Genomic DNA, 26,486 nt, shown 5'->3' on the forward strand with positions numbered 1-26,486 from the left:
GCGGCGCCAGTTATATTTATTCAAAAATTATTTCGATGAAAGGGTGTGTTGGAGGTGTGTCAACTCCTGTACGTTGATTGGCTAGAACAATTGTCATACAATCAAATACTGTCACGCAAGGTCAAGAGAGCTACACTTGAGAAACTTAAGCTAAGTTAGTCCTTTACAGTCAGTGTCGATCCTCTTCATTCTAACAAATTCTCGTCCTTTCCTGAATTCATCTTTCCATGTTGGTATTCTTAATGACAATCAGTGGTTTAGGGAAGTTTTGCGCGTTACGAAAGGAATTTCAAATTGTCTTGACCTATCTGAGAAAATCTACTATCCAAGAAAAATTTCAAGGCATGTTGAATGATCGAGGTGATTAACCCAGAAATGGAATCCTATTTCGTATATTCATTATGATAAAAGCACTTCGTCGCTCGATACCCTTAACATGTCTTAAGAGACTACAAATTTGATGCACATTATTTATTTTGTCAAAATACTCAACTGCAATCATGTATTCGTGGCGACCGATAGCACATGTAGATACAGTGAATGTGAAGGCAGGAAATGTTCCTTAACATTCATCTGTCCATTCAGTCAGATACGAATTTGTTTGTTTGCGTTGTAATTTGATAACCAAAGGTGTGCCTGTCCTAGTGCATGGTGTATTCATCGCAATGAACCATTGCAATAACTGAAAAGAGTACCAAGGTGGTCAGTCAGCCAATTTTGAGCTTCAATCGGGTTTGGCCGGCCAGAAATAAATTGTATCAAAATAAGCAGTTCATTTTATTATGTGCCCAGGACAGTTCTTGCGCACAATCCAAAGGATATAAATTTATATCCAATGAGGCTTATAGAAGCCAGTAAAATGGTCATAATCTTGCTCACCTTGCTTTAAACGAAAGAGAAAACTTGAATTGCGACTCATATCTACATATTTTTCCTGAGAAAAAATTTAACCCCTGACCCTGGCATGCGACGCGGGAAAAATGATGATTAAGGCTTCTAATCTTCCTGAGAACGGAGACAACAGATTCAAGACAATGACCTTGAAGCAGAGAGCAACGCCACCTTGTGGCTGAGCTGAACACCATACAAAATGAAAAATAATGTTATTTTAATTGGTTTCCCAAACAACTATCCAGCACAATACATTTTACACTGTTTAAAAAAGAGATCTAGCAAAACAGGCAAAAACAAAGATCCGAGAGTAATGCAAACACACAATTATTACGGCAGAACAATCATTATAATTTCTAGCTAATTTTGGACTAAAATCCTCTCGGAAGAGTTTCATTATTACTAGTCACTCACTTTAAAAATGCTTGTTAATTACATATTTTCAGTAAATGGGTCCCAAAACCTATTAAATACATTTTGCATGACTGCTATTAAATAATTATTACAGCCACTCTCACTTTTTTAAATAGAGCTTTGAAGGAGCTGACATTTGGATGTAGAGTTTAGATTTGTTTCAAACTCAGAGTTACCTATGAAGTAATAAATATACCGACATTTCTGTTTTCGTCAACTATACTCTGATAACCATAGAAATTGAAGCTTCTAACTAATGAATAGAACAACTTTATTATCTATATATATATATATATATATGATTTTTCTTGATTGACAAAATAAAAAGCTCTCAAGTATATTTACTTCATATTTCATCATTAAAATATATTTTAGTTTTAATCCAACCCCAAATATTACGAAATGAGAAAAAAAAAGTTTTTTTCTTTTTTTTTTGGTACACTCAAAATGGCGACAACATTCTGAGGGAATCTGCACAGGCTTTGCTTTCATTATGCATGTTATTGCGTCTATCTTTGAAACAACAGAAAAAAGTGACCGGTAATAGCCTCAATTTTAGGCCTTTCCTGGAATTTCCGTTTCAGGGTAGCCTCGATTTCAGGCCCTTTCTCCCTAACACTTCCATTAATCAACAAAGAATAGAGATCCTGGAATCGAGGTTAGTGACAAGAGGGGAACGTATCAGCCCTGTCATGTAAGCATTCTATAAATAAGAATTTCAGCCTCTTATATTAGTTCAGTAAGGCAAAAAAATATCTTCTGATACTAGGGAATTATATCCGAGCTATTCTAAGAGCTGATTACATTTGGAAATACCATTTTGTAGCATAAAGCAAACAGGTGCTGGTGAGGGAAAGGGGGGTGGGGTAACAGTTGTCACAAGGTGATTGAAACTTATATCAATCGGATTCTCGATTACAGACGGTATTTATCCTTTGATTATTCCCTCCTGCGTCAACTAAATGACATCTTCGATCCAATGAGGCTTTCTAGTAAATGTTTACAGTGGAAAGATCAGTAGCTCTACCACCCGCATACACTGGAATTCTTTTGAAAGCTTTCTTGCGATTCATTTTTTTCTGATTAAGGCTTTTTTCCAATAGCATTACGCCACATTTTCCACAGAGGTCGCTCTGTCTGAATTACTACGTTAAGCAGGCAATGACGACAAAAGATCCTCCGCTTGCTACTAAACTGGTAACAGGTGCTCTTTAACAAATAAACAGTGGAATGCATCTTCTGATGCATTCCACTGTAACATTAACCAAAACAACGTTTTAGCACGGGGATAGCTAATTATGATGTGGCTTTCAGTTAGCTCCTAAATGACTTATGAGAGTAATTTTCTGGAATACTCTCTCTTTCTCTAAATCAGTAATTTGACCTGATAGCCTGGCGCCGAGTCTATTCCCAGCGCTCCCGCTCTTATTCAGTAGCCTCTTCTCTATTCGTTCATAATTCAAACAACTGTTTCCTGCTCGCAAGATATTATATCTGTCATGCTTACTTTCGGCAATGTCTTCATCGTGCCCTGGCAAACGGACAATTCCGAGAAATTCTCCACGTACTCATTCACCTCTTCCAGTATTCCCTCGAACAACTCACTGTAGATGTCTGGTGGCTGAGGTAACACTGATATATAAGGCTTTTTAAGTTCAATTATTTCTTTGGCGTCTGAAATGAGCTTGTTGACGGAGTCATCTTCTTCTTCTCCACATGTACAATAAGACAGCTCCATAACCATCCTCGTCTGTTCCCCTGTGTTGAAGTTTGAATGGCACGCGTCTTCAATGAGGAGCCCTTTCCGGGCGTGCCCAGCCATCGCTTCGTCATCAGTGCCAGTGACCTCAGTGTAGCTCTTCTGTACATCTAGCGAAGAATCACAGCTGCAGTAGCCATTATCTTGTCTTAAGTCGGATTGCAAGCTATCTTGAGAGACGAAAGTGCACATGGATGGTTTCATATGATCATCTATTTCCGAGCTACCTTCGGTAACACAGTGCGCTTGCGTCAAGTCGTCGCCGTACCCACTGTCCTCGGTGCCAGCCTCGGAACACTGAGTCTTACACGACAGGCTACTTCCCGTTGAATTCCACGAGTAACCACTTAAGCGTTTCCCATCCAAATCTGAACTGGAAGAAATAAGCTCGATACTATTGTCACAAGCGCTTACAACAGATTCTTCAGAAGCAAAGCCACTCTCCGTGGATTTGGAGACAATTTCGACCGACGCACTGTCTTTATTTAAATCTATAGTCATGACATGGCTAGCAGGTTCGTTAATACAGTCACATGACCGTGATACAGTAACGAACTGTTCAGGTACAGCTGTTGGTGGTTTTATGACGTCAAGATGCTCGGAAGGCAAACCTGAATCCCAAGCCTCGGCTTCGGCGACGGGTTCTAACCGAGCGCAACTGTTGACTCTGCTGTCGACTTTTATTTCTGAAAGTCTTACTAAGGAGGTGTAGCTTGCCCCTCTACTGTTGGAATATCGTTCATTTAACTGAGACAAATCTCTGAAACTTCCCTCCGGCACGATCGAAAATAGCACAAAACTGCTTGGACGAGAGCTCAGATTTGGCGTCCTGTCCAATAACAGGCGACTCCTGTAGATCCCTAATTCGTCAGCGAGGCTTCTAAAGGACATATGGGAAGTTCTTAGTTTGGCTGTATCGCCCTCGAGGAGACTAATTTCATCGTCGTCTTGGAGCTTATCTGGCATTGACACGATGATCTCAGGAGTAATGACTTTAAGCAGGCTTGGCTTGGAGCGAAGCAGAATTGGGATGAGAAACATGACGCAGCTTCCGCCAATCACGAGACCGCTAGAAAGGAAGAAGACAATGTTGTAGCTGCCGGTGCTGTCAAAAAGAAGACCTGCAAGATAAAAATAGGAATGAAGCAAACTGGTGACATCCGAGGACTTTGTGAACCACAACTATCCAATCTGATACTGGCAGGTTCGTGGTTGGCTGAGAAAAGTAGAAATACCACATGGCATATCTCTGTTCAACTCGGGAATTCCCTGCTCTCCGAGCAAAACCTGGGAACAATAAAGGGGAAATTTTGGGTTTTAATGGCACGTTGCAAGGGAAAAATTGGATTAAATGAACAATATGTAGGCGCAAGTGACGAGAAGAAACAACGACACTTAAACACACAATGAACTCCAGGAATGGATTTTGAATTTTCGGCTAAAAACAATCACAACCAATGGTCACGAACATTAAACAACACAAAGTAATACAATGCACTGTGTTACGTGACGTGAAAGAAAATAACTGTCAGTGAGGTTAAAAAAAACCTGATATCTACCTGCCATAGGAGGTCCCACTGTCATAGGAATCGCCACGATACCATATAAAGTCCCAACGGCTTTTGCCATCATCTGACGGCCCACTATGTCATGGGTGACAAGACCGATCATTACACTAAGGCATCCATCAAAGAGCCCCGACACCAAGGAGTAAGTGAGAAGGGCTGAGTGGGACTGGGCCAAGGGGCACAGACATGCTGCCACAGCGATGACCAAAAGAGCTATTTGCGTAAGGGTCAAACGGCTGACCCGAGATGAGTCCCCAAGCTTCCCAAAGAAGATCTTGCCGACTGTTTGGGCCAAGGCAAAATAACCAACCAGAAGGGCCCCCTGAGTTGACGGTATGCCTACACTCTCTGCAAGACGAACCTATAAAGAAAAATCCAACACATATTAAATAGGGATGAATAGGGATGATTATATGAGAAAATAGCTCATGTATCGGTGGATTTCAGGGCACTTTAGAAAGCGAATAGGTGCAGCAATGGATGAGCTTCGTAAGCCTAGAACCCAGATTTCACTCGGTTCGCGTCCGAGTCTTGGTCTTCGTAAGAAGAAATAGGTTCCCTGCTGCATTGTTCTTCAATGTAATTCTAGTGCAAGGAAAGGGAGTGGGAAACAAAGAGTAAAGTACGGCTTTAGATCCCCTTGGCCATCCGTCAAACCTAAAAGACATTCTGTTGTATATAAGAGCTTAAAAGAACTTACCAGGTACATATAGGGAATGTAGTAGGCAATAAGAACCATAGCTAAGGCCACGGTCCATGCGACAAATGGCTTATTTCCCCACACTGGAGCAGGCTTGAACAGTTCTTTGATATTTTTGACCAATCGGTCTTTTATTCTTATCTCTTCTTGTTCTTTCAAGAGTGCTTCCCTTTTCAAAAGTTCGTCTTCTCCTTCTCTGAAGTCAATTGGAAGGAAAGTTAGTCCAGCTAAGAAAAGACAGACGGACAATGCTGCCAATCCTTTAAAAGTCATTCTAAGTCCATACGAGGCGATCAACTTGTCCACGGTCAGGCTCAAGGACATTGTTCCCGCCCCAGCGCCTGCGGCGGCGATACCATTGGCGAGAGCGAGGTGCTTGTTAAAATACACAATGAGGATGTAAAACGATGAGAAGTAACAACAACTGGATGCGAAACCAAACAAAACACCGTATGTAATGTACATGAGTGACATATGCTGCACGACTGACGTCAGAAGCATCGCTGCCATGTAAGTCACACTGCCAAGACACATAACCACCCGGCATCCCCAGCGGTCGCAAAGGCTGGTAGCAATCGGTGCGGCCATGTATGTGATACCCATAGCCAACGAGCCAATCCATGCTATTGATAATAATCACAAAAATAAATTTAAAAATATTTTAAACGAAACACAGCTTTTAGCAGAATAACCAACAACCATTATGTAAAATATTCAAGGAAAATATTGCTGAACCTATCGTAAATGGGCAAAAAAAACTTCGGTTTTGAATAGAATCGAGCATTTTCTTAATGATGGATCTAAATAAACTGATATGTCCGAGCAACCGAAGCTGTTCCGAATGAATCTAAACGACATCACTCGGAAATAATGAAAGGCATCCGAACCCATCTGATCTGTGTACGTTTGAGCAACAAGTTGTAGAGTGAAATGTCGGATAAAATGCACTGCAGACTAAAAATTGTCTGAATGCATTTTTTGACGCAATTTCATGTTATTCGTGATTGTTTGTAGACAAGAAATGCATTCCACCAATTCAAATCGATCGTAATTTTCTTTCAATACAATAGTTGTTTATATTTGAGATACTGGAGGATGAAAGGAATTCCTTAAATATGATAATACGCCTGTTTGCTTGTAGCTCCGATCGATCGCCCAGAAACAATCTTGAAAATTTCGTTGAGGAAAAAAATGAACTCTAAATAATCCCAGCAAGAGAGTTAGAAAACGAAATATTCGATACCTCACTTGACACCATTGCGTGCATCAACTGAGCTTAAAGAAAGAGGATTAAATTAAAAGAACGCAAATTAGAGTCTGATATTTGCTTCTCGTTTTTAGTTTTCTCTTGAAAAGTTGTTTTGATATACTCGTGGGATACATTGCCAATAAAACTCTTTAGTTTGAACTACCCTCTATGATAAAATTTGTTATGGACTCAAGACCAGCGGGGTGTACACAGCTGCTAGAGTTTGCTTGGAATACCTTGTAAACAATTCAACTGTTTTCTTTCCAAACCTCTCCCGGAAACCAGAGTAATGGCTCCTGCGGAAACTCAGTACTATGAGGAGATTGCTTATGAGAGCTTAACTTGTGATTATAAGTTTTTTTAAATTTCATTATCAGCTGTTTTGTTCTATCAGAAAAGAAAACGAAACAATTTTATTATGCGAGGAGATTTGCAGCTTCAACGTCCGAGACGACGCATCATTATGATGCAGATTAGCTATACTCTATAATTATTTATCTCCGGGAAAACCCTGTTTAGCAAGTCGTTGTCATGTTAGGCTTACCATGTTCCCGCTGGCCGACTTCCACAAAAAAAGGACTCACACGAAGCAAGCAAAAGTTTGCCTATATTTTAAAGCTCCAATCATATTCTCTACAGAAATCGATGCCATTTCCTCTCGTTTAATTTCGGAGATACCTCGAGACGTTTTTCATGTTTCACGTGGAGTTTCAACAATCTCCAGTGTCATGCAATCTGAATAGTCATGGCCTGATCAAGGAAATCCGGTTTTATTTCTCGAAATCTCACGAGAAATCAGGTGCTCAAGAGAACGGCGAACTAACAACAATATCGCAGCGCCAGCATCGACTAACTTTTCGTTTGTCTAGTAAGCTATGATAATGATGTTATGAGGCGTCACGATTTTAATCGAAGTTCGAACCGTTTTGCGTGTAAATGTCATGATATTTACAGAAGCTGTAAATTGATCCAAATATGTGCGAGTGAGTGAGTAGCAACAAGGAGTTCATAGAAGACAATATTATTGAAACTGATTACGCGAATTGCGTAGTCAACAAAAACACGAGGAGGAACGAAAAAAAAAATGCTTAAGAACGAAATTAAAAATGACAAATTTTAGTGGTGACTCGGCAGCGCTTGAAAGCGAAAGGATCAGCCTTCTGAACTCTTTTCCGCTTTCGCCCTGAGGGTGCGGTCACATGACTTAGGGTTTTTCCTTTGTGCGTTACTCAGCCGCGAAACAAGTTAAGACTTAGATCATCACCGGTTTATGCGACAGAAAACTTCCCGTTAGACGCCGGTAGATCTACTGTGCCGGAGGTAAAAAAAAATCGATGACGCAGAATTTCTGAAGGTTTTCTACATTTACTAATGAACTTATCTCTATGCCTGCCCTATTCATAAGAGTTGTTTACAGACCACCCATTTTCCATTTTCCTGCATATATCAACCAGATGCGGTGTTATATAACATAGAGCACTCGAGAAGAAAATTTTTTCCATCGCGCGGATAGCGGCTTTGAAATGTCAAGCGCTTTGATTTTTCTAACCACGCTGCGCTGAAGGAAAATGTTCATCATTGTAAAAGAAGAGGTGTAAGCTGCGTTGCTATGAAAAATTGCGAGAGTTTTTCTTTTAAAATAACCTGTCACGGTGATAAATTTTTTATTTGCGCGCGAGCTTTGTTTGCGGCAAAAAATATAAATTTTCCTTACCAGTCTCGGCTTCACTCCGCTGAAATTCCTCCAACAATGCCACAAAGAATGAACCGAATGAATTGTGAGTTCCAAGAATTAAAAACTGAACGATGAAAGATGAAAAACACACTACCCACGACCAACACGAGTCGACTCTTCGTTCGAGCTGTACTCGAAGCGCTTTCCCTTCCATTCGATCTTCAAGTCAGCTGTGCTCTTGGCTGACACATCCACAGCGCGCTTCTAACAAAGTAGGTCGAAATTTTCGACCGTTTTCCGTCGGTTCAATTCGATTTTTGACCAAACCTCCATCGAAACTCCCTCCTCAACGCTGTGTGGAGTTTACCGACAAACGACTGTCGATTCAAGATTTTGATCGAAAATTTTTCTGCAGCCATGCAAGTCGGTCGAGTTTGGGGCCGGGTTCATGACCGGTTTTGCAAGTTTCCGGCTGATACGAAAAAATTATTTCAGGAGATACAACCTGCTGGTTCAAAACGCTTTTTAATTTTATAGTTTCAAAGAGACCAAAGCTTAGCTACTCATGCACATGAATTTTGCCTCTGTGAGGAACTAAATCAAGAAGTTTCTAATCCCTTGCATTCGCCTTTCAACTTGGGAAGCGAAATTTCTTGTTTTCTTATGCTAATGACCGTAATTTACACTGCAAGAACTGTTAGATAGAGTCACACCACCGAAGTCTTTTTGATGCTAATATACAAACACTTGATAAGCTATCTCACGCAATGCAAAGTTCGAGTTGCTTCACGAAAGAATATAAACACACAGCGTTCAGTCTGTTATTATTTCCTTCGCTAAAGTCGTGACATTTACGCAGAGAGTTTTCAATTACCTGCGTAGTTGCATTGAATTGGATAATTTTGTTTAGTTATCATTTTAGACTGATGGACTGGTTGCTAAATGCTCTTTAAAAGTACAATTTTTCGTACAAGTACGCAAGGAAATATTTCGGGACTTCCACGGAGAACAGAAAGCGAAACAGATATGTTGCAAATCCACGTTTACTTTGTCGACACGGACCAAGAAAAGCGACTAGTTGCATGTGGAGAGTGTTTTTCTTCATTCTTGAATATTTATTAGGCATGAACATAAACATATACATTGAATTGACCAACTATCCTGAGGTCTCCTAAATCCTGGTCAATCACTAGTTTCATTATGTAGTTTTGCGATGGAATTGCACTGAACACAGTTCATACTGCTTTTCTAGTGAGTCGGAAATAACATTTTAACTTTGAAACCTTCGGGAAATCCGTGTTGCCTACACTAGTCTGGCGGAAAATAAACCAGCTACTCTGGTAAATTTTCTGTAATTATTTCAAAATTAACTCGCTCAGGAATCGTTCCATCGGAGTAAAAGGATACGAAAATACTTTCAGACGACATTTCCGACAACTTTCAAAAATAATTGGTCGATCAAAAAGCAACTTTACTGCTGCTTCAAATCCGCTAAATCCCAACCACAGTGAAAATCTTCCCTCTGAAAAAGATAATTGAAAACAAACAAAAATTAGTTGAGAGAGCTTCAAGGTTTCCAGTTAAGGACAAGATTCTATCAATTGCACTGAATCGTCGAAAAACTACACGCTTCTTTCACGTGCAAGGTGTCAACAGTGGTTGAACCGGTTTTGTTGTTATCCTTAATGACATTTGCATATTCAAGTTTGCTAAACTTGACCTTTGGCTAGATACGGATCCACACCAAGCCAAACATGTTTTTCATTTATCACTTCTTGTCGCATATACGTAGAGATCAAGGGCCTGGAAAATAACTCGGCTGAAATGTAGCCGAACCATAGATATTTCCTCAGAAAAAAACCGTTTTAACTGCAGTATCGGTATAGATGTCCAATTTCGAATTTAGTGCAAACAAATTGTGAAGAATCGAACGCTGGGAAAACATGACATCAACTTCGCAAACGAACTTTAAATATTCAGTTAAGTTTAATCACTACGAGATCTAAACGTCGTTGTAAAGAGGAGGATTTTTGAGAAAGTCATTGCCATATTAAGGTTGAGCCCTTTGATACTAATTTTAGACACAGGTTTGTGATGTCCTAGAAAAGTCAAGATTGAAGTGTCATGCTTTCGCATGAGATCGTAATTAACTGCCATTTCGCTCGATAACTCTGAAAGACGCAATTTCCTCATGGTAAGGTAATTGTCGCTGTTTTTCAATTGATCCACCCATCTTAACGAGGCTCCTGTATTGGCCTCGTTTTTTAACGCACAGGAAGATATAGCATGAGTGAAGTCTGTAAGCTTCAAAAACCAGACCGGATGTAATGGTCACAGCCAACTGGTAAGCCGTTAACGTCAGTTGCCCACTGTTGCGAGCGGCTTGGGCCTTAAACACAAAGCCTAGCTCGGTCTCACTCGAGTCTGGTAAATTTTTTGCGTTCTGTGAACTTTGGGATATGCGTGTGATCTAAAGAGCCTGTTAATCTGGAAAGGAACTTGTTGGCGGCTAAATGAAAAGACGTGATCTAATTTCCAAATTATTTCTTGCATAGAACGCGCTAGTATGACCTAACAATCGATGAGCGTCACGTTCTGTTCAATCCACACTTTAATTTTGTTTCCTAATGCATGATGTGAAAACAAAGAAAGAATCCTCACATTGTTCAGAGCGCATTCGCATGCAACGAATAAGCCATGATGCATTATTTGCCAGTTTATGGCAACCATTTGTACTCATTGCGTGCCTATCTCTGAGTTTCATCGACTTAATTTAGTAAGACTCTTTCAATTTGAACAATTAATTTTCTAAATGATCCAAAATCAAGCGTTTTACTTTCCTATCCCTAAAAGCAGGTTAGTAGTCACGCACTCTGCCAAGTGCGAAGGGTTTAATCACCCTCATGGCTCGTACGCAGCTTCCTTAATGTTCACTGTCGTTTTTCGAATTGATAAAAAAGGAGAGTACTTTTTAAACCAAAAGTTACGCTCTTTTGCACGAGTTTATGCTAAAACCACAAGCATTTGCATCCTGCTCTAGTACGAAAGGCTAAAAAGTTTGGCATGTCGGGATAGTACTCTAGGCTCGGTCACCAAGCATTCTCACTTGTTGTGTCACCAAAATAAGTAGATAAGCGCATCTACAAAGATTGAAGACCGAATCTGAACTCTTAATACTTTTAAGGAAAAGTCACAATTTGCCATGTTGAGTAGGCTGTTGGTTAAGCCTCGTCTGGTCTCATTACCATGTCGAATTTTGTTGACAAAAAGCTTGAAAACATCGTCGACGGATGAAACCACTGCTGCTGCCACAAGGGTAGCTAGTACAGGTTTGTTGTTTCTTTCTTAAATTAATTTTTGTAACTTAGGGGTGTCCTTTGTAACCTGAATTTGGAGTGGAAAATTTACGTGTCATTGATCAAGAGTGACTTAAGCTCAAAGTAGTTGGATCAGTTGAACATCAGTATAGCGGGTTAGTTCTTTTGTATTTTTTTCGCATATTTAGGCAAGCTAATCATTATCCTTATGTTGTGATATTTAGTGAGACAGTCTTCAAAATGACGTAACCTCATTCAGAACCAAATAAGCCCATAGTTGCATATTGGGTTTCTCTCATCATGCACCTCTTTACTTAAGAAGTGTAGTCACAAAAGTGAGAGTGGTCCTGAAAGGACTGTTGTCTGCTGAAGTGAGTGACATACACTGTATTGGCAAGTTGAGGGCAAAAAATCATCCGAGTGTTGGTTCTGTTGACTGACACACTATGTGGTTTTGGATGTAGTGTTATCACTGTAAATTTAAGTCATTTGTAGTGTGGTAGACAGGGGGAGCTAGTGCAGATGGCAGTTTCCCTACATGTTGTGAAACATTTTAAGTTTTTCTTGCTGTTACAGTTAGATGTCATCTAACTCTGTAAATTGTCTAATTTGATAGAAAACGAAGGTGCAGAGTTGAGACCTCTTTACCTTGATGCACAAGCAACCACCCCTCTGGTAAGAAACACTTTTTTTGGATTTGGCTTAGTACCCAATACATATGCAAAATGACATTACACAAACTAAATTTACAAGTAATAAAAAGTAATACAGAAATCTCGCATACCCTGTTTCAAACATGTATGTCCGAGAGATCACAGAAGCATTTCAGTCCCTTGTAGTTTTTGGATTAAAACATTTAGGGAGATTTGCCCAAATTTTATGTGATGGTGATCAAGGTAATTTAAGATTATGATTAAATGGTAATATTTTGCAATAGACAAATTCACACATGAAAACAAGTCAGTGTCAATACCATGTACACTGTATACTTAGATTATAGAAAGTGAACCATTGGGTTTTATGATGTTGTTGGTTTCTCTCAGCAAATTATGGTTAGATTGCTCTCAGTTAGATTGCTCCAAACAAAAGTTAGATCACTCCACTTGAAAGTTACATCGCTCCATCAAATTAGTGACTTCACTCCCAACATTAGTTACTTCACTCCATGTAGAAAACTAAGGTAAAGGTAGCAAAACTTAGGTATCTAAATTGATAGTTCGTTAAATGACATGTATATCTTACCAGACAGTCAATTAATATCACTTGCCCACACTTGAAATAAATCCGAGCTATGCAGAAAGAACAAATAAAGCCTCATGAAAGGGACTCGCAAAGTGTAATCTACTTTATTAGTTAAAGATGGTGGATATCGGTTTCCTTAAATCAAACAGCAAAAAAGGCCTCACTGGATAGTGTTGGTATTTGAATGATCTTTTTCCATACACTTCAGACTATAATGTTCCAATTTATTCCACGATCATTTATTCCATCATCACTATACACCATACATTGGTAGCTCAGTGGCTCATATGAAGGACAGAGTGATGTACTTGAATCGTAGCAAGATACATCATCACCGTTACACTTTAACTAGATCATTGGTAAGTAATACTTCACTTTACAACATGGAGTGAAGTAACTTATGTTGGTAGCGAAGTAACTTATTTGATAAAGCAATCTAACTTCTGAGTGGAGCAATCTAACTTTTGGTTGGAGCAATCTAACTGGGAGTGATCTAACCATGGTGCGATCCAACTGGATACCCTTTCAGCAAGTTCCTTTATTTCATGTCCTTATAAAATGGAGAATGAAGGAATGATTCTGTGAGTAGAAGTCTTGATCAGGACATGTAGTTGCCTCAGAATTTGAACTGTTTATATTGATGAGGTTGAAAATAAATGATTGATAAGGAGATACTTTACATGTGTTGTTTGAAGGTTAAAATTCAAATGTTCAGAACAAGTGCAAAGAGAGGTTTATGATGATCAGTTAAGAGAATTAGGCATTCAAGATCCTAGGACTGAAACAAATGATATCCTTGTTATTTACTTATTTGTGAAGGATCCCCGTGTGTTAGATGCTATGATGCCATACTCTGTATCTTATTATGGAAACCCACACTCACGTACACATGCCTATGGCTGGGAGAGTGAGCAGGCTGTGGAACATGCAAGAAAGGTACACAGCAGGATCCACTTGTAACATCCACATAATAACATGAAATTTATTTCATTTGTATCATTTTCCAGACAACTTTTAATTAATGCATGGACTCAAGGGTTTTTCCGAAAGAGATAGACAATTGACAGAAGCCACAAAGAGCCACTCCCCTTACTCTATTATTGGAATTCTTTTAGCACTTATGATCCATTAAACAGTTTTGCTCATGAGTAATTGGTCAAAATGCATCATGTAGCTGTTTATTACCCAACTAAAACTGAGGAATATGTCACAATACCACCCCTGTGATATTTGCCAATTTTTGTACCTTATGTTACTATGATGAGTCTTCATTTAAAATTTATTTTAAGGCAATGATGATTTCAAATTTGTTTTAAAATATTTGAAGGGTGATAAACGCATTAGCCTCTATTTTGGGCCAAAGTGTATTTGTATATTTGACGTCTATGTGGTATATTTGACCTTGGACATTATCTGTTCCTTTGAGCTCACAGTTTTCAACTTGGAAAGCTGTTTGCATCTCAGAAATATATATTATATATTTATTTATACATGGTTTGTCCTATCAGTCATTTTGGTGTGTAATATTGCTGAGTATTTTTCACCAGTCATGCCAAATTTTGACATGCCCACAAGGTTGGTCAAAATACAAAGTTAAAGCTATTCAATGATACCATACACCAATATGTTTCAAGAGTTATTTGCTTTATTTCATATGCATTTCTTTTAAGGCAGTAAATGCAAAGAAAATAGAGAAGCAGTTTGTTATATGGCTTACGTAAATCTTGCATCAGATTACAGTGCAAAATAACAAACTGTCCCAAATAACTGTACAATAACAGAATATTTTTACTCAATTTTTACATTATTTGCACTCCAGCTAGAAAAGTTGGATATTGAAAGATCAGTAGGATTGAACATCCTACTGATGTCTTTTGATTGCTCATGGTGGTGCACTGCTTTTGAAGTGTTGTTTCTTTCCCACCCACTTTGTCTTTTGTTTCCTAGATATTTTAAGGGTATTCTTAGAGCAGGGAATGTTATTTCTCATGATGTTGCCTTCTCTCTTGTATTTAATTTTATAATTTTATAAAACCTTTTCTGGTCAAAGACAATGTTACCTAGCTGTAAATTGTTTTATTGGAGACAATTTTCATCTGTTTATTAGGGGGTACAGTATGTTGAATTTGTCTTGATATGTAGGTAATGTGAAGGACAAATTCCTTGTAAATTTACATGATTTGGAAACAATGAGCAGGTCTTTTGATTTCATTTATATATATGGTAGCCATATTTCATATTGACACAGTAAACATGAAGTCCTATCTCCTTTTTATAGCAAGTAGCAGACCTGATTGGTGCAGATCCAAAAGAAATTGTATTTACTAGTGGGGCTACAGAATCAAACAACATATCTGTTAAGGTATGGTGTAAGTTAAATTTTTTTGATTTTGGCATTCACATCAGCCAGTGTGTTTTTGTAATTTTGTGACATGTGTGGATAGATGTTATTTAAAATAACCCAAAACTTTGTCATAGCAGATATGTATGGCATCCCTATTTTGGGCCAAATTTTCCAGAGTTTAACAACATCATAATTTCCAAATTGAAGATGCAAGAAAATACATGTATATGTTTTGATTAAGCTTGTAATATTTTAATGATTCAGCTAATTACAACATCCTTGTAAGAACTGCCATGTAAGTCAAAAGGGCACTGATGGTTTAAGGTGCATGTAGTTATCTCTTAATTGTTAACCAGCAGTTGAAGTGCAGGCTAAACCAATCTGAAATTGTACATGTATTTAAATGGACACAAAAGACTTTGTCATAGCAGATATGTATGGCATCCCTATTTTGGGCCAAAATTTAATTGTAAATTGTGTTCCATCAGTATAAGTGTAAATAAGGTATCCAGTCAACTCGCCAACACCAACTCGCCGATGTATAAAATTGAGTAGAGACGTCGGCGAGTTGGTCCTCAATCCAATACAACTTATCAGAAGTTAAACATACAGAAAAGTAAACGATATTTAGTAAAAAAACACTGGTGAACATTGGTGAACATCAAACAGAAGCTTAAACATTGGTGAACATTGGTGAACATCACCAATGACTATAACAGCTAAGATGCGAACGAGTTATTGTGCGACAACAACACCGTAAAGACTCATCATGTCAATCCCTCAGATTTTTTAAAGAAAACCTGGCTTTCTAGACAAGATCTTTAGTAAAAAGCAATTCTTTTTATTTGCAACAAAGTTTATAAGGATCTCAATACGAATAAAGCAAAGTAAACATCACCAATGACTCTAACAGCTTCAGACGCAAACGAGTTGTTGTGTGACAACAACACTGTAAAGACTCATCATGACAATCGGTCAGATTTTTTAAGAAAACTTGGCTTTCTAGATAAGATCTTTAGTAAAAAGCAATTCTTTTTATTTGCAAAAAAGTTTATAAGGATCTCAAGGTGAATAAAGCAAAGTAAACATCGCCAATTACTATATCTGCTTCAGACGCGAACAAGTTATTGTGTGACAACAACACCGTAAAGACTCATCATGTCAATTGCTCAGATTTTTTAAAGAAAACTTGGCTTTCTAGACAAGATCTTTAGTAAAACACAATTCTTTTTATTTGCAACAAAGTTTATAAGGATCTTAAGAAAGAGTTACTTTTCTATATGTTTAACTTCTAATAAGTTGTACTGGATTGAAGACCAACTCACCGATGTTTCTACTCGATTTTATACATTGGTGAGATGGCATTGGCAAGTTGACCGTAATTGGTAAATAATGGTCAGATTCTAAAGCACCTTTTTAATCATTCTCACAAACTGAGCTCAGTAGTAGCCAATTTGATTGCCTCATTAAGGAGATGCTACTCATTTGCAATTTTGAACCATAATTGAATGTTCTGACATATTCTTTTCATGCCTTTGTTATGGTAGTACCCTTCATGTACATGTCTCTGTCTACATCCATGACTTTGTACTAACAGTAGCCACCTTTAAGAGTCAGAGTTGATAATTGTGTTGTTTAATGATACTGAGATGTTAGGGAATAAATACTTCATATATAATTTCACTGATGTTGTTTACTAAATTTTCTAGGGAGTTGGACGCTTTTACAAAAAGAATAAGAAACATATCATAACAACTCAAACAGTGAGTGTTGGAATTCAATTTTGAGCTCATACATCATTTGCATGTAGTTTGTCCAAAAATTTATTGGTTTAATTTGTTAGTTTTGATCACTGTATTACTTGGTTTTGAATGATAGGAGCACAAATGTGTTTTGGATTCCTGCCGCTCACTTGAAAGTGAAGGGTTTGAAGTAACATATCTGCCAGTAATGAAAAATGGACTTATTGACATGGAGGTATGTGAAGTGGTACTTGAAAATTTAGTTGTGATAACTGAGGACAACTAAGATTTTGTGTGTTCATACAATGACTGAGGTAAGGGGCTCACAAACTAGTGTCCTACTTTTCCAACAACCTGTGGTTAGAAAATTATAATAAGACACTTGATTTAATTTGATGTTCGTCTCTAAACTTAACCCTCTAACTCCCAGGGGTGATAAAACATACAACTTCTCCCTGTTACATCCATACATTATCAAGTTAGTAAAGTTAGTATACTCAAATTTATCAGGTAGTAGTGGTTGTCTTGATCTAACACCAAATTCTTGTAACTAATTTACAAGGAAATGTGTAGCAGCTAGAAAGGAGAATTAAAATCTACATGTACAATGTAGACCTTGGAAGTTCAAGGTGAAAATGCAGATAAGATTGTTTTGTGTATCACACTTTAGATGCTTGATTTTGTCTTACATCTTATAGCAACTGGAGGCAGCCATCAGACCTGACACATCTCTTGTATCCATAATGACAGTCAATAATGAAATTGGTGTCACACAACCCATGGGAGAAATTGGTAAGACTGACCAAAAGAAACACAAGCATTCCAGGCTCACTTAGTGTATTCAAAATGCTACTTTGCTGTACCTTTACGTTAAAGTGCATATGTCCCTGATTGGTCTTCAGTGAGATCTTACTAATTCAATTAACCTTCTTGAAATAACTAGTAGACTAAATCATAGATGTATGCAGATTGTGAAGTATACATTATCATTTATCTATATACAGCTAAATGTGTTTTAAAAATGACTTGCCTTTCAAACTTTTCTTCTCACCTTTGCAACATAAATGCACATCATTGGTTAGTTTTCTTTCCTTCCAGTTCCCTGTATCTTTTTTCAATGTTTCCACTTCAGGTACATGTAGATTACAAAAAAATGAATTTTTTGTTAGAGCTTCAGCTAAAGGTGTTAAAGGTGCACATTGCACATGTATACCACTTTGAAATTTTAAATCATGGAAGAGGTCTAGTGAAGTAATCTCTTATTATTTGATGTCCAACAAAAAGCAGTCAGCTACACTAAGCTAATTTAGAGATCCACCAATAATGATTTTTTCTTCTTGCTGTCTCTTGCAGGATCCCTCTGTCGCAAGAATAAAGTCTTCTTTCACACAGATGCAGCACAAGCAGTTGGGAAGATTCCAATTGATGTGAATGACCTGAAGATTGACTTGATGTCAATCAGTGGCCACAAGATTTATGGACCAAAAGGTAAATGGATAGAAAAAGACACCATGGTAGTTTTACTTAATGTCATTGATGGGGCAGGTCACCACTTTGCCTGCATGCTTTTAGTCTCTAGTAGTTGGATAATATTGTCTGATTTTGTGGTTTTAAGCGTTACATTTATACAAATTATTACATGCTGGTTTTAAAGCACTTTTGAAAATAATTTTATAGCATGTACGTTTCACTTGCATAAAGTGCAAGCTTTTACATGTATTGAGAGAGTGCAGTTGCATTGAAAGCTTGTAATCTTTTACCAGTCCATTACATGTTCATTTAGTATGAGTTGGAGATGACAGGTAGGGAAGGGGAAGAAATCTTCAGCTTTCCCAAACCTTCTTCTTTTTCTTTCTATGTAGTGCTTGTAAAAATATGTGAGTCATTTTGGCTAACTTCTTAAAAAAAAAAGTGAATAATCCGTGCCAGTTTATTTTGTGAAGCCTGGCCATGATTTACAGGATTTGCACAGCAGTGGAGTGATTGCTGTACGTGTTTATTGATTTATTGTAACAGGTGTTGGTGCCTTGTACATCAGAAGAAGACCTCGAGTCAGGGTAGAGCCTATTCAGAGTGGAGGAGGTCAGGAGAGGTACAATACATAAACGATACAAAGATATTCTTCAAACTGGAAAGAGGTCATAAAGGACTGTGCAGATACATTTTTTGATTGTAATTATGCACCCCCTTATTAAATAACTTTTTTTATGGTTTTTAACATTTTCTAATTTGTCCAGTTCCTCAAAAATTCCTCTTGATTCAAATTTTTCAGTGATGATAAGGGGAAGTCTTCTTAAAAGTAATTTTTTTTTCCACCGTCATGGTTTATTTGAATATGTGGTCATTTTAGGGGCATGCGCAGTGGTACAGTCCCTCACGTGTTGGCAGTAGGATTGGGTGCAGCCTGTGAAGTGGCTCTAGAGGAATTGGAGGTAAACCAATCAGAGCATGATCTTGCTAGCTAAGAATAAGTGCTGGGTTTTTCCTTCAGGTTCTCAGTTGTAACCCCCAGTAAGTAGACAATAGAATGTAATATGATGTCTAGACCACAAGGCGTGCTCCATTTTGAAATTTTTGTTTGTTTTTAATTTTTAAAAATGGAAAGTGTACCTGTGGTTAAGATTGCTCTAAAACGGCTATGTCACATTTTTTTTTAGTTTTTATAAATGTTTCCCAAATTTTTATTTTCAACCCGTACTGATCTCCTCTATATTTAGCCATGCCTGTTACTTTCTGCGTTTATTTCCTTGTCTCTCTTGTGTTTATCCACTTTGCAAAACACCATATAACTGAGTAAAGCTTTATTTCAATGAGCGAAAATGTTGATCGATCCAAGTAAAACTCCAAATATCGCTGTGTAATCCCTGTGAAGACGTCATAATGAGATGCGAATTTGGCCTTAAGTTATCAGTATATTTGCAATTCTGCAGTATGACCACAAGAGGGTGACGGAACTGTCGAATCGCTTGGTGAATGGCATCACAGATGGGTTAACCCACGTCATCAGAAACGGTGACCCGGATCATTCGTATCCTGGATGTGTGAACCTGTCTTTTGCATTTGTGGAGGGGGAAAGTCTGCTGATGGCTCTCAAAGACGTGGCTCTTTCGTCAGGCAGGTGAGGAGAGTTCAGTGTGTCAAACAAGAAACATCTCGAAAGAGAAGGCTTATTAATAGAATCCATCGAGTGCTTTTGCCCTCTGTATGTTTTCATTGACCTGTAGAATGAAATTCACTCAAACCTTGTTAGTTATTGAGTAGGAAAAGCTTACTGTACGTTTTAAAAGGTTAAGTTTGGTTGAATTTGTTTTATCCCGAGTGCTTTTGAATAGAGAAAGAAATGAACTTATGAATGGGACATATTATACAGGGGCATTTTTTTGAGGGACTTAAAAGGAGAGCATGAAAAAGGGGGATGGAAACTAGGATGACAGACGCTGGTGTTTTTTTTTTTTCGTAAAGCGCATGTACGTCTGCTTCGTTGGAACCGTCCTATGTCCTCCGAGCGATAGGCGCCGATGAAGAGCTGGCTCACTCCTCCATCAGGTATTGTGTCAAGGACATTTTTTTGCGTGAAATGCCTTGACTCAGAGAATAGTTATTACCGTTAGTTCCTTACGCATAAATTGATATGCCGTGTCAGCTTGCTTTTGAAACACGGTGCTAATTACCAACTCAATGCTCATAATGATTTCTCTACCAGCGGGAAGATTTGAGGCGAGTCGAGGGGAGGTTTGTCTTGGTCTGGCACTAATATCAATGCTAGGCCCTTGTGAGGCCTCTAGATCAAGGAAATACCGTCCTATTTATTCAATTATTTTTTTGTGTTGTTTTGAGTCTTTTCTTTTTTCACTGTTGTTGTTTATGCCAGCACCGCATTGGCATTACTTGTCAGAATAAAGTGAAGTGTGAACTAACTTGCAAAATTTAACCTAGTTTGTGGCGAGTAAGTACACTTCTGTTCCTTGTATCTCCTCTATTTTCAGGTTTGGAATAGGTCGTTTTACTACAGAAGAAGAAATAGATTACACTGTGGAGAGGACAGTTAAACATGTCAAACGCCTTCGCGAAATGAGGTTTGTAGAATTCTTTTTTCACCATCATCCTTTAGTGAACGATTTTGGTTTCTTACGACACTTTTCATGAAATGAAAAGTTAGCCCCATCGGGTAACCAGCGCTATCTCCTCATTCCAGGAATTGTTTTGGCGGGGTCATAGCTGACGTTTCGAGTGATAGCCCTTCGTTAGAGCGGCTAACGCTCTTCGTTAGGGCTAACGTTCTAAACTTTAGCTTTCGAGAGTCCTTACGGTGGCTAGTTTTCATTATCATCTAGCTTGATATCTCCATGTTCTCTCGTAATACTCCCACCGACGCCGCACCACAGTTTGTTTACAAACTAACCCCCTTTATTTATCGGTCTGTCATGTAGTTTTAATCTGTATAGTGTGTATTTTATTGTCTCCGGGGTTCAATGAAGCCTGCTAACAGCGAAAGTCTGGCGGTGTCATCCAGTGTCGTAAATTATCAGATGGAGCCCGTAAGACCTTAAAAAAAAAAACGACAACAAAAGCAGCAACGAAAGTTACCAACAGCCGTAGAAAACGCACGCAATAAGTCTAGTTTTGCATTTGACTGGTTGAGCTGGTTGTGGGAAAGTTTTTGACCAATCACAGTGCATGACAAAGCAACATTTCGATGAACATTTTTTTTTTAATTTGTACATCTTGCTCATTGCAGCCCGTTGTGGGAAATGGTGCAAGAAGGAGTCGATCTGAAGACCATCCAGTGGTCACAGCACTGATCGGTCAAATCTTCAAGTGTCGATCTCAACATGGAAAATTTCCTCCTAGATCTCAATGTTTTTTGGGAAACTAGGCTGTGCAATACTACTGTTTTCTTTATGATCACGATTGTGGCGGAAAGAATGGCTGGATATGAATCTTCGATTAAAAAAAAACCTTCGTTTGTTTTAGATGTTGGAAATGTAAATATCATGGACAAAAAGGTCAATACCAACCAACAAGTCTGCTTGAAAATGATTAGGACATTGTTGACAGGGCTTAAATAAAAAAGTTAGAGAAAAAGCTGCTTGTAGCACAGATTTAGTTGTTATAAATTCCTTTTAGATACGTTAAGAGAATGAGTTGCCACTGAAGGCAACACTTTCGATTTTATTCCGTCCTATCTTACCACCTCTTGGCTAAATAAGGTATTGATATTGACAAGAGAGTTTTAAAAGAGAGATGTAGACTCTTTCGACTCGATCTTGTGTATGTGTCAGCTGTGAGTTTGCATTAAGTGCACATCACACAGTAACTGGATAATAAATGGAGAGTTTAAGGGCCCAGCAAGGAGGAGAGACAAATAACCACAGAACAAATACACTATTTACCAAATTTTTACTATCATTGGTGGAGCTTTAATTTCTTATTCAAGGCTTGAGCTGTAAATTAATAGTTTTCGTTCATTACGTGGGTCGTAATCTTGTCCTTTTATTTAGAGTGGTAAACCATTTGCCCGGATATTCTTTCGCTTTTTGCTCAATGATTGTTCAACTTCTGACCCCAACCATTCTACTTTCATTTTATCATCATTATTATACCTGTCTGCAGTTTGTAACCTCTTGTACTTACACAAAGGATTACACCCGAGTGGTCAATGATTAGCCCATTTTTGTCTCGTCTTTCCTACTGTTCTCGACTTAACAGGTGGTTGGATTGGTCACTCCTCCAAATTCTGCCTACAAGCCAGTATTCTACTTAAAGTCTACCTTTCCACACTTGAATAAAAAGACGAAATCATGCAGTTGACTGTGTTGTTCAACGTTAGGCGCTCCCCTTGCACGCACTTCATTGAATCACCAAGTAATAGAACAAGATTAACACATGAGTTTTCTTGAAAATCGAGTTTTACAAGATTGCTACTTCTGCTGCATAAAATAAGTAAAATTTAAGGTTAAATGAAACTTGTCTTCGTTAGTATAGTCCGCGAAATTAATCTAACTCATTTTCCCTGTTTTTCTTTTAACTAAAAATGTTCAGTACATACGTGTAACTCATTCGTCGAAAAACTCGGTCCGCGGAGTCTTTCGGTGCCTCTCGCTCTTTGATCATGGATGAAGGCATCTTGTTTTCCAAAAGCCTCCTACTGGAATGCTGAAGTAGGTTAAGTGCCGTTTGATAGAAAGGTGCTTTTCAGCGAAGCTGCATGTGGCATCTTCATTGTATGGTTTCCCGTGACACTCTCTGTGCTTTGAATAAACGCTTGCAGCTCCGTCGCTGTAGAATACCTCTACGCCATGGTGGTACGGACCAGTGAAGATATTAGGGACTCCAACAACTATGGGGAAATGAGGAATTAAGTCGTTTTCGTTCACAACTCTCCAACTGTTGTTGACCAATTGATCGTGTTGCAGGGCGTAGTCGTAGTTTCCAACTCGAGGCATGCCGAACGTGTACAAAATGATGTTTTCGCGAGGAGCTAATTTGAAAGAACTGATCCATGTGCTGGTTAATGATGCCATTGCACCACCCAGAGAATACCCTGCGACCCAGATTTTGTACTTTGGATTTTTCGATAGAAGAGCTTCCACTTCCGCTTTCATGCTTGCCTGCCATAACAACTCGAAACCTCTCTTCCAATAGGATTGAACTTTGCCACGGAGGAAAGTTGTCATGGGCTTAAGCAAAGTTTCCTCGGCTATGGCCGCTGATTGATCTGAACCCAGAGAGCCACGGTAAGCGACTACGATTACTTTCAACGCATGTGAAACAGCCACATAGCCTGAGCAGCTGTTATTGAAGACGTCACAATTCTTTGTCACCACAGCTTGAAGCTGAAACTTGCCAGATGGGAGCGAATTGTTGAGGCATTCTTGCGGATCAACTGAGTCGTATGCTGCAGCAGAAAGAAGCAACATTTTGTAGGCTAATTTAGGATCATAGCGTGGCAGTTCGTCATCACAATGAGATTTGCTTACAATATTTTCCGCTCTGCTGCAAGGATTTGTTAGAACGGCGCCGGGATTGTGACATCTATTATCTCGTTTACACCATCGACATTTAATTAATCTCGAGTTCATGCATCTTCCACAGCTCTTGTCATTGCAGAAGAAGGCCTGGACTATCGTTAGATGAAGAAAGAAGCTGATGAAAAGACATAGAAGGAGATGGCGAACCATTTTTTGCTTGGATAGAGAAGTTTCAAACCAACACCTCACTCGCCCGTAAACGTCGCAAATTCTTCTGCCCTTTCTGCTTACACACGTCGACACTCTTCATTATGTAGGATCGAAACCAAAAATTAGCTGATGTAATGTTTGCATAAATAGAAGGCATTGTGTTGAAGCTGAGCTAAATTGAAGAATTTACATACGAGGACGGAATACATTCTGCCCTAAAACCAATTCGACTTTTCAATTCAGGATGAAAAAGTAATTTTTTAAGGTGAATATTACCTTAAAATATAAAAGAATATAATATAAAAGAATACCTTTTCGTGCAAATAGTCTATTGGGTTTTCCTTCAGTTCCTTTTGTCTGTGTCTGATATAATTATTGGTCTTTAATACCTAATTTGGTGTTGATTGGAAAGCTCCTTTTCATTTAACTTCCGGCCCTGTTATCAACAAAACACTGAAACTCTGAGGGGACTTCACGCGTTCTTTCTGTTTTAGATTCTCGGAGACAGACCACTGTTTTGATTTCGGCAAATTTTAAACAAACGCAATAAAGCCTGTAGAGCTGTATCGAATTATTTTCGGTAACAGGATTGTCATCTGACTCGCGCGAGGTATTTCGATCGGTTTTTGTAAACCGTTAAAAAATTTCAGATATGAAAGAGGAATATAGAAACTTCGTTAACTATCAGTAAGTCAGCTGGGAGCCAAAATATGGATTCTTAGAGTAGTCCTGAGTCGTGGTTTGATGTCTGAATTGGCTGCGCTTTCGGTAGAAACTTTCGATCTTAAACTTTCGATCTGGAGAAAACGAATTGGGCTCAGGAAAAGTGCAAATCAAATATTAGCAAGTTACGTAACTGTTCAATGACAGAAACCGAAACCCCCACCTGACAGTTTTAGTTTCGAAAGAAACTGGTCGTTTTAGTTCATTATTTGCGGAATTTCCGGGCAAAGCTTGGCAAAATGCCTTCCGGGAAACGATTAGTGGTGCCATCGAGTCACCTGATTACCATGATTTTGAGATGTCTAGAACTGCTGTCTGTGAAGTGTTCCTTTCTGACAATCTGCCTCTACATTCAGTCTCTTTTGCGCATTTTATGATAATGCAAGGCCCCTTTAATCTGGAAGCGCAATCCTCACTTGACTAAAGCTCTCTAGTGATGACTTTATCGAGTTCTACTGACGGTAGAGGCGGGTCATTTTGAGTCTTCTTTCGATCGCCATATTGTTGATAGGGATCCTTCTCTTTGCATAATTGGAAAAGAGCGGTACTTCATTCTAGATCTTTGCTATACTTTTCTTTGTTATTTCTAGGACACAGGAAAATGTTGCCGCTTTACCTCAATTTCTACGAGCCGAATATCTTAGTTTCAGTAATTTTCTTTGAGACGGTGACACTTCTATCTGCTGATTCATATAGTACTGTTACTTGAGATATTTTGGAAATAGCTACCATGGCGATAAAAGCATATCTGTGGCCTGAATTCCATCTCTTGTCGCACGCTTGCCATGTTATTAGATTAAAACAAAATTATCTGAGCCAGTAAGGTACTTTATTTTCAGAAGGTTGCGCTAGATAGTATCTATAACTATTGACACAAATGCGGCCCCAGTGGAAAAGCTGTGTATCGAATTTTATCATGTTGCGTAAAATTACCCTTTTCACCCTACGTTTCTAGAGGTTGATGCCTTCACGCCAGTGAAATAAAAAGCGCGTCGGTCGGCTGTTTTGTGTTCATGGGAAGGACCGCTTCACTTTCACATGGCTTCTCTCAGGCGAAGAATATAGATGGTCACTGAGAAACAACGAGGGAGGGGAGGAACATTAAAGTTTAAGGCATCCTTGGGCATGCGCATAAGGGCCGAGTAATTTTGCCAAAAAAATGCCTAGTGCGTTCCTCGCAAAGCTCCGTTTTTGTTCCGGTTAGTGTAGACACAATAGGTCACAATAGGCCTAGACTTAATCGTAGAAATAAAAGAAAAGCTTTTCAACTTTCCCCCAACGTAATATGTTAATGTTAACGGGTATTGAATTGGCCTGAGATTTTAATTATGCTGTCAACGATGAACTTCTGGGAACTTTGCGCTTACTGTGATGTTTTGGTTGGTTTCTTGAGAGCTTGACCGTTACGGATTGCCAAAGATTAGAAATGTAAACAATCATTTTTAAACATCCTTTACTAGTGTATCCACCGTGAGACGCTCTTTATCCATTTGTTTATAAACTTTGAATTAACCTTTGACTCGGAACACACCAATGAAATCATGATATCATCGTTTCCAAGTGAACGCAGTTCCTGAATTTAGTTGAATAACTTGAGTATTTTAATGAATAAATGAGAAATGAGTAGGATCCTATGCCGGAACTGACAGCGGAACGAAAAAATCAAGTTATGATAGGGTTT

The 26,486-nt window shown here is 38.6% G+C and overlaps 3 protein-coding genes across 3 annotated transcripts; 1 reads left to right on the forward strand and 2 right to left on the reverse strand.

Moving 5' to 3' along the window:
* Positions 1-1,091: 1,091 nt before the first annotated feature.
* LOC131783663 (monocarboxylate transporter 10) lies at positions 1,092-8,663 on the reverse strand. Its single transcript, XM_059100427.2, has 4 exons — positions 8,296-8,663; positions 5,333-5,955; positions 4,624-4,993; positions 1,092-4,185 (listed from the first exon to the last, which is right to left on the reverse strand). The coding sequence occupies exons 1-4, from the start codon at positions 8,468-8,470 to the stop codon at positions 2,765-2,767; spliced, it is 2,589 nt and encodes an 862-aa protein (XP_058956410.1). The 5' UTR covers positions 8,471-8,663; the 3' UTR covers positions 1,092-2,764.
* Positions 8,664-11,332: 2,669 nt separating this feature from the next.
* On the forward strand, positions 11,333-22,003 carry LOC131783652 (cysteine desulfurase). The gene is made up of 14 exons (XM_059100411.2): positions 11,333-11,585; positions 12,190-12,248; positions 13,635-13,751; positions 15,094-15,177; positions 16,869-16,922; positions 17,038-17,136; positions 17,600-17,693; positions 18,255-18,389; positions 18,918-18,993; positions 19,252-19,333; positions 19,832-20,019; positions 20,364-20,447; positions 20,888-20,977; positions 21,640-22,003. Exons 1-14 carry the CDS (start codon positions 11,459-11,461, stop codon positions 21,701-21,703), a joined length of 1,353 nt encoding a protein of 450 aa, XP_058956394.1. The 5' UTR covers positions 11,333-11,458; the 3' UTR covers positions 21,704-22,003.
* Positions 22,004-22,284: 281 nt separating this feature from the next.
* Positions 22,285-24,181, reverse strand: LOC131783653 (lipase ZK262.3-like). Its single transcript, XM_059100412.2, has one exon. The coding sequence runs from the start codon at positions 24,080-24,082 to the stop codon at positions 23,012-23,014; it is 1,071 nt and encodes a 356-aa protein (XP_058956395.1). The 5' UTR covers positions 24,083-24,181; the 3' UTR covers positions 22,285-23,011.
* Between the last annotated feature and the right edge of the window lie 2,305 nt (positions 24,182-26,486).

Source organism: Pocillopora verrucosa, chromosome 3 (assembly GCF_036669915.1).
Source record: "Pocillopora verrucosa isolate sample1 chromosome 3, ASM3666991v2, whole genome shotgun sequence".
NCBI lineage: Eukaryota > Metazoa > Cnidaria > Anthozoa > Scleractinia > Pocilloporidae > Pocillopora > Pocillopora verrucosa.